Raw genomic sequence first — 13214 nt, 5'->3', positions numbered from 1 at the left:
GCTCGGCGCGGCGGCTCCCGCGCTCGGCGCGGCGTGGCCGCTGCCCACGCAGGGCGGGACGCCGCTCTCCGCCATGCCGGGGCCCTGCGAGGCCCCCCGCGGAGTGCGAGTGTGAGTGCGAGTGTGAGTGTGGGGGGCGGGAGAGGCAGGTGCAGCTGCTCTTACCCGCCCCCTTCCTCCTCCTCCTCCTCCTCCTCGCCCCGCTGCCGCCGCGGCCCCTCTCCGTCCCGCGCTGTGCCCGCTCCCCTCGGGAACGGCTCTCCTGGCACTGCAGCGGACGGTGGAGGTGGCCCCGCTGGAAGCAGCACTCGGGGATTCTGGAGAGTCGGTGAAAGGGTTGCCGAAAAGTTTGGCCCTGGCTTTGGAGGCTGGCTGGGCTGCGTGGTGCCGCCGCCGCGCTTTCCTGTCCCGGCTTCTCCTGCCCCGGCTTCTCCTGCCCCGGCTTCTCCTGCCCCTGCCGCCCTCGAGGCACCCGGCCGGCCCTCCCCTTCCAGCCTTGCACCCACAGCCCCCGAGGTGACACCTCCGCCTGCAGCAAGAGCCCGGGCTCTCCCTCCTCTTCCCAGTAACAAGAGGGRAACAGTTTGCGGGGTGGTGGGCAGSGGTCCCCCCTCCATTAACCTTCCAGTCCCAAGCTTGGTTTTCAGTGTGCAGCAAGAGAACGAGGCCACACACGGACAGACGTTGATCAGAGAAACCCATGGGGTCCRTGCAGTGCCCATCACGGTACATCAGGAAGGGGCACGGGGCAGTATCTTTGAGYGCTGCTCCATTATTTGGGGTCAAACCTGAGGCCCCGAGCTGCAGCGCCCCATCTCCCGCTGCATCCAMGTGCCCATCTAGCTTTGACATGGGAGAGCCAAGAGCATTGGCACCAGGCACATGTGGTCAGGAGTAGGAGACTAATGAGAGGCAGATTCATCCCACAAATATTTTTCTTTTCCAAATACGAACCTCTTTTCCATATTTTTGGTATTTTTTCTTGCTTATGGAGACACTGAAGCTCTATGGAAAAAAAAAAAAAAAAAAAAAAAAAAAAAAAAAAAAAAGGAAGACAATCTGTAGGTGTGAGAATAACCTTCAGTTTTGCTCTTGGGAAGCAGAAATCATTTTCCAGGACCTTCAACCTGCCCTAGTCCCACTTGCTCCATAGTCTAGTGGTGGTGATTTCTGTGGAAGGGTTACTTATTTCATGGATTCTGTACTTGGAAGGAACATCTTCCTAGTTTTCTAGGTGGAGGGGGTGCAGTAGGTGGAAAAGTTAACTGACAAGAGTGAGGCAGTGTATTTAAAAATACGGAGTTAAATATTTTGATAGAAGTATTTATAAAACACTTTTTCCTATTTGTGTGTGGAGAGAGATGGGGCAGATTGTGAACACGAGAGCTTGGAGTCAGCAGTAGGAAAGACTATGCAGTCAACAGAAGCCAGGAAATACTATAAGCTAAACCAGTAGTCCAGAAAAAAGTACTTGCCCTGATAAAAGCAAACCAAAAGAAAATAATAATAATAATAACAATAACTAAAAATAGTATCACAACTGTTTTTCATAGAAGTTACTCTTGCCCAGAGGTGCTTTGCCAGGGAGATAGAGAGAAGTGGGAGGTGAAGACTGAATTTGTGGTCATTTGGGATCAGAAGGTGTCTCAAAGTTGGGCAGTTGGGACCAGCTTGGCTCAGCATGATCCATCACAAGGCAGCTGCTCCTCTTCTCTTGTGGAAGCTCTTGTGTGAGGGGAATAAATGCACCTCTTGGACATCTCTGTTTCTTCCCAGATCATAGAGGCTCCCTTGTCCTAATCCTCGCTAGCCAAACGCTCGCCGCCTTCCCCCGCGGCAATAAAAAYCCTCTCTGTAATTTCAGAAAGCTTTGAGGTGTGAAAACCTCTGCTGAGGTTTTCACCATGGGAAAGACTAACATCCACAGCACAGCAGTGGTGGGAAATCTGCAGGAGAATCCTAGCATAGCCATAACCCCTGGCTACATCCAGATGCACCCCAGGGTGTACTCAGATAGACCAAACCGGCCTGGGTTGTGCCCCCTGAGGCACCCTCTGCTGCTCCCGGTGTCCTTGAGCTCAGCTTTGGTGGCTGATGGGCGCCGCGGTTGAGCTCCTCCTGGCAGCCCCGCGTGGGGCAGCCCCCGTGGGCTCCCTGCRGCGGCCGCTCCGCAGTGTTTCCCCTTTAACCCATGCCCGGGATGGCAGATCCACATCATTGCCCTAAATACCCCTTCTGGCAGTTTCAGTCCTCGTTCTGGCATGGGACTTGCATTAAAATCATTTCGTGGGACTACCGGAAAGCCGACTGTGCCTCAGCAGGGCTTATTCACCAGACAGCAGTCTTAACCTGTTTCCTATTTTCCTTTATTTGTCCCAGCTTCGTGGCTGTCAATTCAGCACCAAGAAAGGTGAGGATTTCAAGGTCAGCAAAACGTCCTTCAACAAAAAACATGGTCTGACTGTTAATGTTGGGCAACATTCAAGTGTAACAAAAGATTAGCTATTTAAATACTCATAAGTGTCTGACAAAGGCAGAACAGAAAAAGACTAACAGCTGATACAATCATACTGTTGTTATCTTTTTATAACAAGGAAAAATCTAAGGTACAGTGTTTAATACAGCTGCAATTCTTCTGAAGTAATGTTTTACTTCGTAACAATTTCGAATGGATCTTGCTAAGTTTTTCCTCAAGTATATGCACAGATGTTTTTCTAATTTTGGCAGAGTTAAGACCTAGCAATAGTATTTGTAGGCATTGGATTCATGATTCTTTTTAAGGGCAACTAAAATATTTTTGGAGATGTAGACTGACAGATTAATTAAGAAGTCAAATTTGTGATKCAGCCTGCATAGAAAAACCTCTAAGCATTTTGCTTCCCTCCCACTTTGGCTATAGGGAAAACATACCCTTTTTTCAAATGCAAATAGTTTTTTGTTTGCTTGTTTGTTTGTTTGTTTCCTGTGAAAACACTTGCACTGTTTTCATGCTGCCTGCTGCCATAGTCCCATGAATTAAGAGGTTATAAATGGCAGGTAGGTGTGATGTGTAGCTCCATTCTCTTCTTCACCCCAAGCAGTGAAGTGGCTACTGCCCGATCTAGCTGTCCACCTCACTTGTGCTTKTGCCAGGAAATCCACAAGCGAGAGAGTCAAAGTAGAAATTCACAGAGACAGAGGGGAGAGACTAGAGGGGACAAGCTGGGCACAGCTCAGAGACCAGCCTGAGAGAGCTCCTTACAACTCTTCAGTGGGGTTTTACAGAGGAAACTTTGGAAACGGGCCATTAAGAGTAGACCTGTCCCAGTGAAAACCTTGGATTAGTTTRGGTATTTGTTGTTCTCTTCTCCTCTACGTCAATCACTTAACAATTACTCCTTCRTGATTCATGCTCCTTTACCACTTCAAGCTCTTTACACCCCATCTGCCTCAGCTAATAAGTACTGTTCTCCCAGTTTGGCTTCAGGAGGGATTAGTGTACACCTTCTCCATTTAAAAGATGAGTGCAGGTAATTAACCACCGCAGCTGTTGGACATTAGCAGACCACATGAAGACCCCTTTAGAGTCCCTCAGCAAGCGGGCGGTATCCCTGGGGGTTATCAATTAGCCTGTACGTCCCTGGATTATTGTAGCTCCTCTTCCTTCCCTGACTCTACAGAGGGTTGCAGGTCAAGGTTATAGTTTTTGCAGCCTGGGGGTAAGGGGAAAGACCCCTTGCACTGCAATGGGGCCCTGAGACAGCTCTCCTGCCTGGCCCCAGGACCAAGCAGAACAGCGCGAGGTTTCATGGCCCCGCCAGCCAGGTCGTGGTCCTACAYGGTGACGTGACTGCCACTTATTTAATGGTTTACCCTAATGCGCAAACTGGGGCAATGGCACCAGCCGGGCGCTCTGGGCTCCCGTGCCGGCGGCTGCCTCGCGCAGGAGCCTGTCCTGCCTGTTCCCGACTCCCGGCTCTGCCAAGCACGTCCGCTCTTGCCAGCACCTACCCCTGCGAAGCCGCCTGCCCCCGGGCCAAAAAACTGCCTGCTCCCAGCTGGGCTKCGGCTCTTCTCTGCTGCAAACTGAGCCGCCGCAAACCTGTGTTGAATTTAGTGGGAAACGGGAGCGGGCAGAGCCTCCAGCGCCTACTCCTGCACATGAACTATAGCGGCAGTGGGCCCAGGGAAGCGTCGCTGCCGGAGACATGGGAACTCGGGAGAGGTGACTCCTGCCCCACGTGGCTCTCTCAACGCCTCACGTTTGAAAAGGGCCTGCCAGCAAAACGTGGGCTAAAGCCTGGCCCCCCTGCTCACACRTGTGCTCCTGTCGCAGTTGGTATTTTACTTGAGTTTCCACAGACAGTGGTATAAAACACTGCCCCACACAACGGCGTGGCTACCAAAGCCTTTGCGAGGCGTCCTGTTGCTTTGCGTGTGATGAGGCGCTCAGTCCCCCTTACCAAAGTGAGCAGGAAGAGATGCCTCTTGGCTGAAAAGCGGGGCAGCCCCGGGGGGCGAAGGGGCTGCCATCTGCAGTTAGTTTCGTGAGCTTCCCCCCGCTAAGCTGATTAGAGGCAATCGGCTCCTTCCCAGCCGCTTAGCGGCGGCCTGCTTGGGAAGGCGGTGGCTACGTCTATACGTCTATATGTATACGTGCAGGAGGGGAAACAGCCCRTAAGCAGGGCTCAAAGGCATCGTGCTGCAAGCATAACGTCAGAACACGCTGCCTGGAGTCTTATATTTCAGGGAAAAGTTTTGATATTTGCTGTTCTGCTTTAGTCTGCTGTTTGCCGGCAGAGTTTCAGCGCTGTATCCTTCGCTCATCAAAAGCAAATGATTTTTTATAGGGCTAAGGTAGCACAGAGGTTGTGTGGGTGGAATACTGTTCTGCTGTAATTTAGAAGTTACCTTATTATTTATGACTTTCTCCACATTTGACTGCGGCATCTGTGGTAAATAGATGCTGCACTATAGTGCATCTATAATTAAATATTACTATATTTACAGTAAATTTACAGGCATTGCTGGTAGAAGGTGCTGGCCTAGAAAACATAGGCAAGCTATCTCCAAGCAAGGCTGAGAAAAGTGCCAAGGAGGAGCAGATGCACCTTCCCGCCCAATGTGCCCAGACCGTCTTCCTTCTGTTATTAAGTTATCTGAATTCCCACAGAGCTCCAGACTCTAAAGTAACTTCTACACCAGCTTAAGTTCTGAGCACACACTGATTCTGAAGTGTGACTAAAAACTAGAAGAGTATCAATAATAAGACTTGCAAAAGTGAACCCTGTACTTGCCATTTAAAAAAAAGACATGTGCTTAAAATCATCTTATTTCCCCCCAAAATTTTTTGACTTCTGTGTTCCTATCTTTTCTTTTCCTTTTTTTTTTTTTTTGTTAAGCAGTAGCATTTTAATGAAGCAATCATATAGTTCGAGTGCCACTGGCAGCATAACAAGCAGGCCTTATAAGAACATTTTTATCGTCAAGCACCACATGTAAGTCGATAAAATAATTACCTTCAATTAATTTTCGAAGTGCTGCAAACTTACCACAGTCTCAACAAGTGTAATGGCTCTCCTGGACCACACTTCATCTCATTTTCTACGTAAATAAGGTCAACTGCARCACTCTCCTAACTTGAACCCCAGACCTGCTTTCGCTTGGGATATTCCTGGCCTTTACCTGTTCTTTTATTGGACATCCCAGTCCCAGGACATCCCAGGCTGATTTCACAGAATTCCTCCACCCCTCRCTTTTCAATGCGTTTTCACCACTTGCATCTCCTGCCTCATGTACAAATCCTTAGGGGASGATACATGCACAACACTATTTAAAGGACCATCATGATTTGCCCGATTCAATAGGATTACTGATATGTTTAAAGCTAAGAGTCTTTGTAAGGATCTGTGCCTTATTAAGTAACTGTGATTTCATTATTGCCATCCTCGTTATTCTTCCATCTCTGTTTTCTGATATATACTGCGACACGAAATATGGGGGGTGAGTTTTCAAAAGGGCTGAGCTGAATTTTGTCTGCTCAAGGTATCTGCAATGCAGTCCTTCAAATGCAATCTCTTTGGAGAGGGCAATGTGCCCTTGCTTGTTTGGCAGRATGCTTAGGACATATTTATTCTCAAAGCTGCATGAATAAACTATATAACAGTATTACTATGTTTTCTAAGTGCTACTTTACTTACTTTGGCCTGGTTTACAAACTTGCATATGAAGTCCTCCTCAGATCCATCCTCAGATTTTGCCACAGAACTTGAAAATAAACCAGAATTGTTCCCAAGGTCTGAAAGATTTGTTTTTATTTTAATTTGAATCCCCCTGCTCCTTTTATTCCTATCACATTAAACTCTCACTTATTCTCTATTAGTTTGTTAATTACTGTGCCTATAGCATCTTGAAATAACACCTTAAGATGTAGTCTCTATCGTAGTTTATCTTTTTATTTTTGCTTATGTTTTAAATTCCAGTTTACTCTCTACAGTTCTTACAGATTTCTTCCCATGTAAAATAGGATTACACTCTGCACAATTTCCATTGACCTTTGCTACTAATAGACTTCCTATTTACACATCTCAATGTGCTTTAAAAATAAAGCACGTTATTTAAAATAATTATAGTTTTACAAATAAAGCTTAATATTACAAAATAGTCATAAAATTATTCAAACAATTACATAGGTGATATAGAAGTAAATGATATGTGCAACTGTTAGGTACATTGATCACTAGTGCTTCATCGTCAGTATATCATAATTGCAGATTACGTGTATGCTTACTATTAGATCATTCCATTTATTGGAAAAATGGATTATTTCTTTATGTAGTTTTCTATAAACAAATACAAGTTTTGAAAAAAATCTGAAGTGAAAGCTATTTTATACTCCATAAAGGTAGCTCTGGACATAACTTTTCATATCATCTATAAAAATCCAATCTATGCTTTTGTAAACCTGTCGTGAGAGACTGGCCCTATTTTTCTTCTGCTTAATTCCAGTTTGAAGTCCCCACGAAAGCTAAGCAGCTGAGYAATTCTTTTGAGTGTGTTTAATGAAATTTGTTTTGGTTCATAACAAATGTACCAAATGTAGTGATGACAAGGGTTAGAAAAACCAGGCTCAATATTCCTAGGATTGCACAGAGTGTGTTTTGTATGGACCCAAGTCCATTTTTTCCCCAATGTTCATGTTATTGTCATGAAGGTTGTGTAGCAGTCTCTCTTTGGTGTGTGTGGTTTCCTCTCTTTTTCCCAGGAGTAGGAATCCAACTTTATTCCTTCTCTGAACAGTTTTCATGCAAACAATTCTCATATATTTTCGCTGTTATTGCATTATATTTATTGTTCCTTTCCAGAAGAGCTTGCCCACGGAACCTGTTTGTCCTGTGGCACCTGTAAAGGACCTCTGGTGTAAATCAGTAACCAGGCATCTTATTACTGACTGCTCCTGAAATACACGGCCCATTTACCTCTCCCGTGCATAACTCTTCTTACCTAATCAAGGAGCTGACTTACCAGAGCACAGTTTCAAAATCAGCAAGAGGGACGTGGTAACCTGTGCTCTTGCCATAATGCAGAACTTATCACCGTGGCATCCAAAGGTGGCAGTGACCTTAGGAGCCGGATTGAGGCTGGCGCCGCGCAAACACGGGCAGGGGCAGTGCAGAGCACCCCAGCGTCCCGCCCGCGGGAACGCTGCGTGAGGAACAATGGGAGAAGCAGGAGCTATGCGGAAAAGGGAAGGGATTGTGCTGATAGACACTTAGCAAAGCAGCCGAGGAGCAATGGGAGAAGCGGGAGCTATGCGGAAAAGGGAAGGGATTGTGCTGATAGACACTTAGCAAAGAAACGGATGAACAACGGGAGAAGCGGGAGCTATGCGGAAAAGGGAAGGGATTGTGCTGATGGACACTTAGCAAAGCAGCCCATCGGCATCGCTTGCACGAGCTTCGTGCACGTCCGGCTGCTTTAAAGGCACTTTAGCAAGACTTTGAAGCTCTGGCACCTCAGATTTCTCCTCGGCCTCCTATCAAATTAGGTGCAGAAAGCTGAGCTTCATTGCAGATAAGCATGGCATTTCATTTGGGTGTCTTTCCGCCCCTGTTTCAAATACCAAAGTRCCTTCTGAAGAACCTTCCCTTGAGCTGGAAAGAGCTAATGTAGGTGGTTGACCTCATACAGACCACAGCAACTCCTCGTATTCTGTTGGCTACAAAAACTGAAAAACGCATACAAAAATTATCTATATGAAGCATTCTAAGTCAATGAAGAAACAAACCATGGTAATGGTGTTAAAAAATGCGTGTTTGCATTGGTAAGGGCTTGGGGAAGGGTACCAAACTGAAGTATGAGGAATGTGAGGACACTTAGCCACAGTGACCACCAGCCACAGGATGCCTGGAGTAATCCAGGGGATGGAAAGAGAGCAAGATGGGGAGGAGCATGGCTCAAGCATGAAAACACTTTCAGCAGCTCTAAGAGGGGAAAACATCCCACGTGTTGAGAGGTTCATGGGACTTCATCTGCCTGGTTGAACAGAAGGAGCAACGAGGGGAACTACAGTAGAAAACACTAAGTGCTGAAAGAGCTCTTCAAAAAAAATGGAGAAAAAGCATAATCAGAACAGTTGTCYGTATGGGTGAATGACACAAATTTAAGCTAGAAATAAGATATATCTTAATATGAGAATGAGTCGTTAAATAAGGCCAAGGATTTTCTTTATACCTGTTTTCTTATTGGGTATAGGCTCTGCTCAGGTTGAGTTTAAAGCAAAAGGAGCAAGATGATGTATACTTTATATGGTCATTTTGAGATGACTGTCTTGCTTTAAAGACTGTCAGATCTCTATCTGTGGGAGGCTTTTATTTATGGGAAACCTACCTAYGTGTAAGTACTTAACTGAGATGGGCTTCTTGGCAGATAAGGAACCCTTCAAAGAGGTAAAGTAGAGGCATCACTAAAGAGGATTTCTAGAGAAAACTGCCAGAGAACAGGACCTCCAGGATGGCTGTGGGAAACGCAGGAGCTGCAGCTCTTTGGATGGCTGATGAAGGCACCACATATCCATATATTCCCGTATATATGGGAAGGGCCTCCAAGTTGGAGAAAGGAATTGGCAAGGAAGTTCTCTAGACCTTACTAATAAAGAAGTTCCTCACAATGCAGCAGTGACCTATGTGACCTAACCGACAAAATAAGGAAAATTACCAAAAATAATCTGATGTTCCATGCTCCACGGTGGGGAAAGAATAAAGAGATTTCTGATCACAAATGTAGGCAAATGACTGCTAGCACAAATGTTCTGATATCAATATAATCACGTAGCTGAAGATATGTCATTTTGCACTTGCAGGATATAGGGGTAATTAAGTATTTTAGTAGCTGAAATGAATATAGAGCATTCCTAAATGCATGTATTAAATGATATCTTGCAAATAGCCTTACACGGAGGAAAAAAAAGCACTTCTGAAGCATTGTCACTGATGCCAGTGCCACGTGCTTCAATTGCTAGCTACATTTCCCTATGTGCAGCACTTACAGAGGTGCATTGAAAATCTATTCTAAGGAATACTACATAAAGCAAGACAGTGGCTTAAGTATTAGGATATTAGTATTAATATTAATTAGCATTATATTTTTATTATATATMTATGTTTTTTTCAAGATAGCTGATTTTCACTTGAAGTGAGGTTTTTTATAGGCAGGTATATGTAACAAAAGATTTAGAGATGCTTTGTGATTTTCTTTCTACCACTAGATGGTAGTATGYGTTATTTAAAGTGCATTTAGGATAAATGTCTTACGGCAATTTTACATTTTTTCMCTCATGAATCCGCTATTGGATTTACATTTACCTGCTAAGGGTTCAGGCCATTACACCACTACCAGGTACGTGAATAGTTTTCAATGGCAAACATTATACTAAGGTGCCAGACTGAAACTAGAGGAATTTCCTGGTAAAATTTGTTTCTTGTTTGCATATTTTTAAGTATAGGTAATAGATTTGTATTTAGATGAAATTTTTGTAGAGAGCTAGAACTTCCAATGTGGGGAACACAGGTAGCTTCTCTTTCTTTGAAGAGGTGAATGCCACCCACTCATGTTGGGAAGCAAATTTGAGATTAAGGGATGAGATTAAAAACGCACTAGTTTGTCTGCAAGTTGGAATAATTTAGTGTAGTTTCAGCTAATTCATGTGCAAGTTATTATGTTGCTGTTGTTTTCTTTTGTCTTTTAAGGTACAGTTTGTCTGAACTATTGTGAAAACCAGTACAAGAATGCATGCAGACTGAGGGCAATTACAGCAATCAGTCACAAAAATACCCTGATCTAAGATGAGAGCTTATCTCCCTAAGAAAGGCTTACACGGTTCAAAACACTCAGATTACAGTCTGGAAAAAAAAAAAAAAACTAAAAGCAGAGGAGGGAGAAGGCAAATGGTTATCTCTTCACTTAGCATTTTTCTCCTTCTTGCTGTATCGTCAAAGATCCCATTAATATTGGCTGAGACCAGTAATCCACTAGTTTAAAGTCTTTGATCTGTTGGGAAAAAAAAAGGCCAGTAGAGATAACTCTAAGATGCGGTAACAGCGGGATCTCAAGTAGTGGGGCTGCTGCAAACTTTGCTGGAATCTCTGCTGCAAACTTTGTGCAATACATATTGGACGTGTATTGTGCAATACAAGTGGGACAGCATTTCCAACCAGCAGAATTCGTTTTCTTCCCCCCAAGTTCTTCACTTTCCCGTAAGTTTCTTGTTCTATGCTCCATTTTGGAAAAGGAGATCTGTAAAAATACCTTAGTTTTAACACTATTGAAAATACTTGCCATACCATGTTTTAAACAAATTATTAACATTGCTGAACAAGCCATCCATGATGGCCTGTAGGAGTATATTCAGAGTTTGGTAACAAAATCTAATGCTGGGTTTGGCCCAGCATGTTTTTTTTTTTTCCCCAAGTGCACACTAACATGTATTGCCTAAACAAATGTAGTCAAAAAAATCATGACCTAGAATATTAAACATTCAAAACTGAAGTTTTTTTCAGTCTGGCTAGATGATTCCCGACGATAAGGCCATTATGTGTAGTGAAGTGTTGCTTTCTAAATACCTCCTGGGTCTATGTGCTATGGTATGAATGCCAGGTGTCTCCCCACTCTTATCTTTGAGAAGTTTCTCAAAGCCTGGAAATGCAGTATAGGATATGCCCTCCATTTGCTAAGAATGAGTATCCTCTAATAAAAAGGAGTTCTAACGTCATTGCACTGGCTCTATCTGCCTCATTATGGGAACCTGAGTACATTTAACTAGCAGCCATGCTTTGGGTCTTGCACAGGAGAGAGGGAGGTTTTTGATTCATGGTTCTTTCACTTTTCCGACCCCGCTCATTCTTGTGTAACCCTGCATAGGTAGAATATCAGGTCTTTTTTTGCCAGCTATTATCCAGCACCTTCTCACTACTTGCTGCATCTTACTACTCTGTATTATCTTTATTACACAATGTACTCTACTGGGAGGCAATGAGGAAAATAGGCAAGTATCACAAAAACTTCAAAAAAAAAAAAAAAGCAAGTTCATTTTGGATGAACTAGTCCATTACTATCTGAATGTGCTTAAGTATTTGTGTGTGTATATATGTATATATACATACATAGGTAAGAAAATAATGGCCTGCATCAGGAGGATGTTGCCAGCAGGTCAAGGGAGAGGATCCTGCCTCTCCACTCAGCTCTGATGAGGCCGCACCTGCAGTATTGGGGGTAGTTCTGGGCTCCTCAGCACAAGAGGGACCTGGAGCTCCTAGAGAGAGTCCAGCGGAGAGCGACAAAGATGATTAAGGGACTGGAACATCTCTCGTAGGAGGAGAAACTAAGTGAGTTGGGTCTGTTTTCTCTGGAGAAGAACGAGAGGGTATCTTATAAATATGTACAAATATCTGAGGGAAGAACGTAAGGAGGAGAGGGCCAAACTCTTCTCAGTGGTGGCCAGTGATAGGACAAGGGGCAATGGGTGTAAGCTGCAACACAGGCAGTTCCATCTGCATGTGAGGAGGAACTTCTTCCCTGTGAGGGTGACAGAGCCCTGGCACAGGCTGCCCAGGGAGGCTGTGGAGTCTCCTTCTCTGGAGATCTTCCAAACCCGCCTGGATGCCACCCTGTGCCCCGTGCTCTGGGTGTCCCTGCTGGAGCAGGGGGTTGGACTGGATGATCTCTAGAGGTCCCTTCCAACCTCAACCATTCTGTGAAAAGTTTGGCTAGGACAGTTTTGTTGGACTGACCAACAGTTTAGGAGGAAAGACTAAGCATGCTAGGCAGACTTTGTTCCCCCATGTAGGAATGTCTGATACAAGCAGCTCCCTGAGCCTAGGTAGGAAAGGAATAGTCCACTTCATGTAGCCTTTTGACCCAGGGAAAGAGAGAAGGGTTCTAAAACGGTATCTGCTTCAGCCCCAAGGTAAGGAGGGAGGGAGACAGACATGCATGGCTTTATGCCACTTTTGCAGATCTTCTTTCACAAATATAGAAAATCAATCCATAGCAGGAAGATACCTCTGAAGAAAGTACAGAGAAGTGTTTATCAATCACTTTTCAGCAAAACCCAATGCAAAAAAACGTTATCCAGCACTTTTCTTCTTTTTTTCTCCCTTTCTGTCCCCTACATGTTCTCAGAAGCCTTGTGCTCTGCGAACCATTCATGGCATGGGACAGTTGCTTGTTCTTGACACAGGTAAGAGAAACAGGACATATATGACCGCAACTTGAGCCCGCCATGTATACAGAAGAGATATTTTTATTAATATTTATTCATCTGTTGGGCACAACGGCCTTCTCTGCGCTACGAATGAAGGCACATGGTGATGGACCCGCGGCCGCAGCGGTGCCGGGGGTGCCCGCGAGCCGCCGTGGGGCCCGGAGGGCGCCTCCCGCCCCGCCGCAGCCCCACGCGAGGCGCCCGCCCGGCCGCGGCGGCGCCCGCAGCTCCCTCGCGCCCACACTCAACATGGCGGAGGCGGCGCCCGCCACCTGTTGCCGCCGCGGCGGCGGCCGCCTCCTATTGGCTGCCCGGGCGCCTTGCGCGGGGGGGGCAGGAAGGAGACGGTTAAACGGCCGCGGGGGTTAAAGAAGGGGGGGGGTAAGAAAGGGGTTCAACGGCCGCCGCCGCGGGGCGCTCAATGGCGGCGCCCCGGCCGGGCCCCGCCCCGCGGGGGCTCCGCTCGCCTGCGGCC

The 13214-nt window shown here is 45.7% G+C and overlaps 1 protein-coding gene across 1 annotated transcript in view; it reads right to left on the bottom strand.

Annotated features, from left to right (window-relative positions):
• Positions 1-75, bottom strand: part of CLIC6 (chloride intracellular channel 6) — a 27373-nt gene extending 27298 nt beyond the window's left edge. Inside the window, exon 1 of the mRNA XM_026040381.1 lies at positions 49-75. Coding sequence (XP_025896166.1) covers positions 49-75 — 27 coding nt within the window. The remainder of the gene's footprint in view (positions 1-48) is intronic.
• Positions 76-13214: the final 13139 nt, after the last annotated feature.

Source organism: Nothoprocta perdicaria, unplaced genomic scaffold (assembly GCF_003342845.1).
Source record: "Nothoprocta perdicaria isolate Ctin4 unplaced genomic scaffold, notPer1 scaffold_254, whole genome shotgun sequence".
NCBI classification, from domain to species: domain Eukaryota; kingdom Metazoa; phylum Chordata; class Aves; order Tinamiformes; family Tinamidae; genus Nothoprocta; species Nothoprocta perdicaria.
Note: the sequence above shows the minus strand (reverse complement) of the source record. Positions and strands in the feature narration are given on the sequence as shown.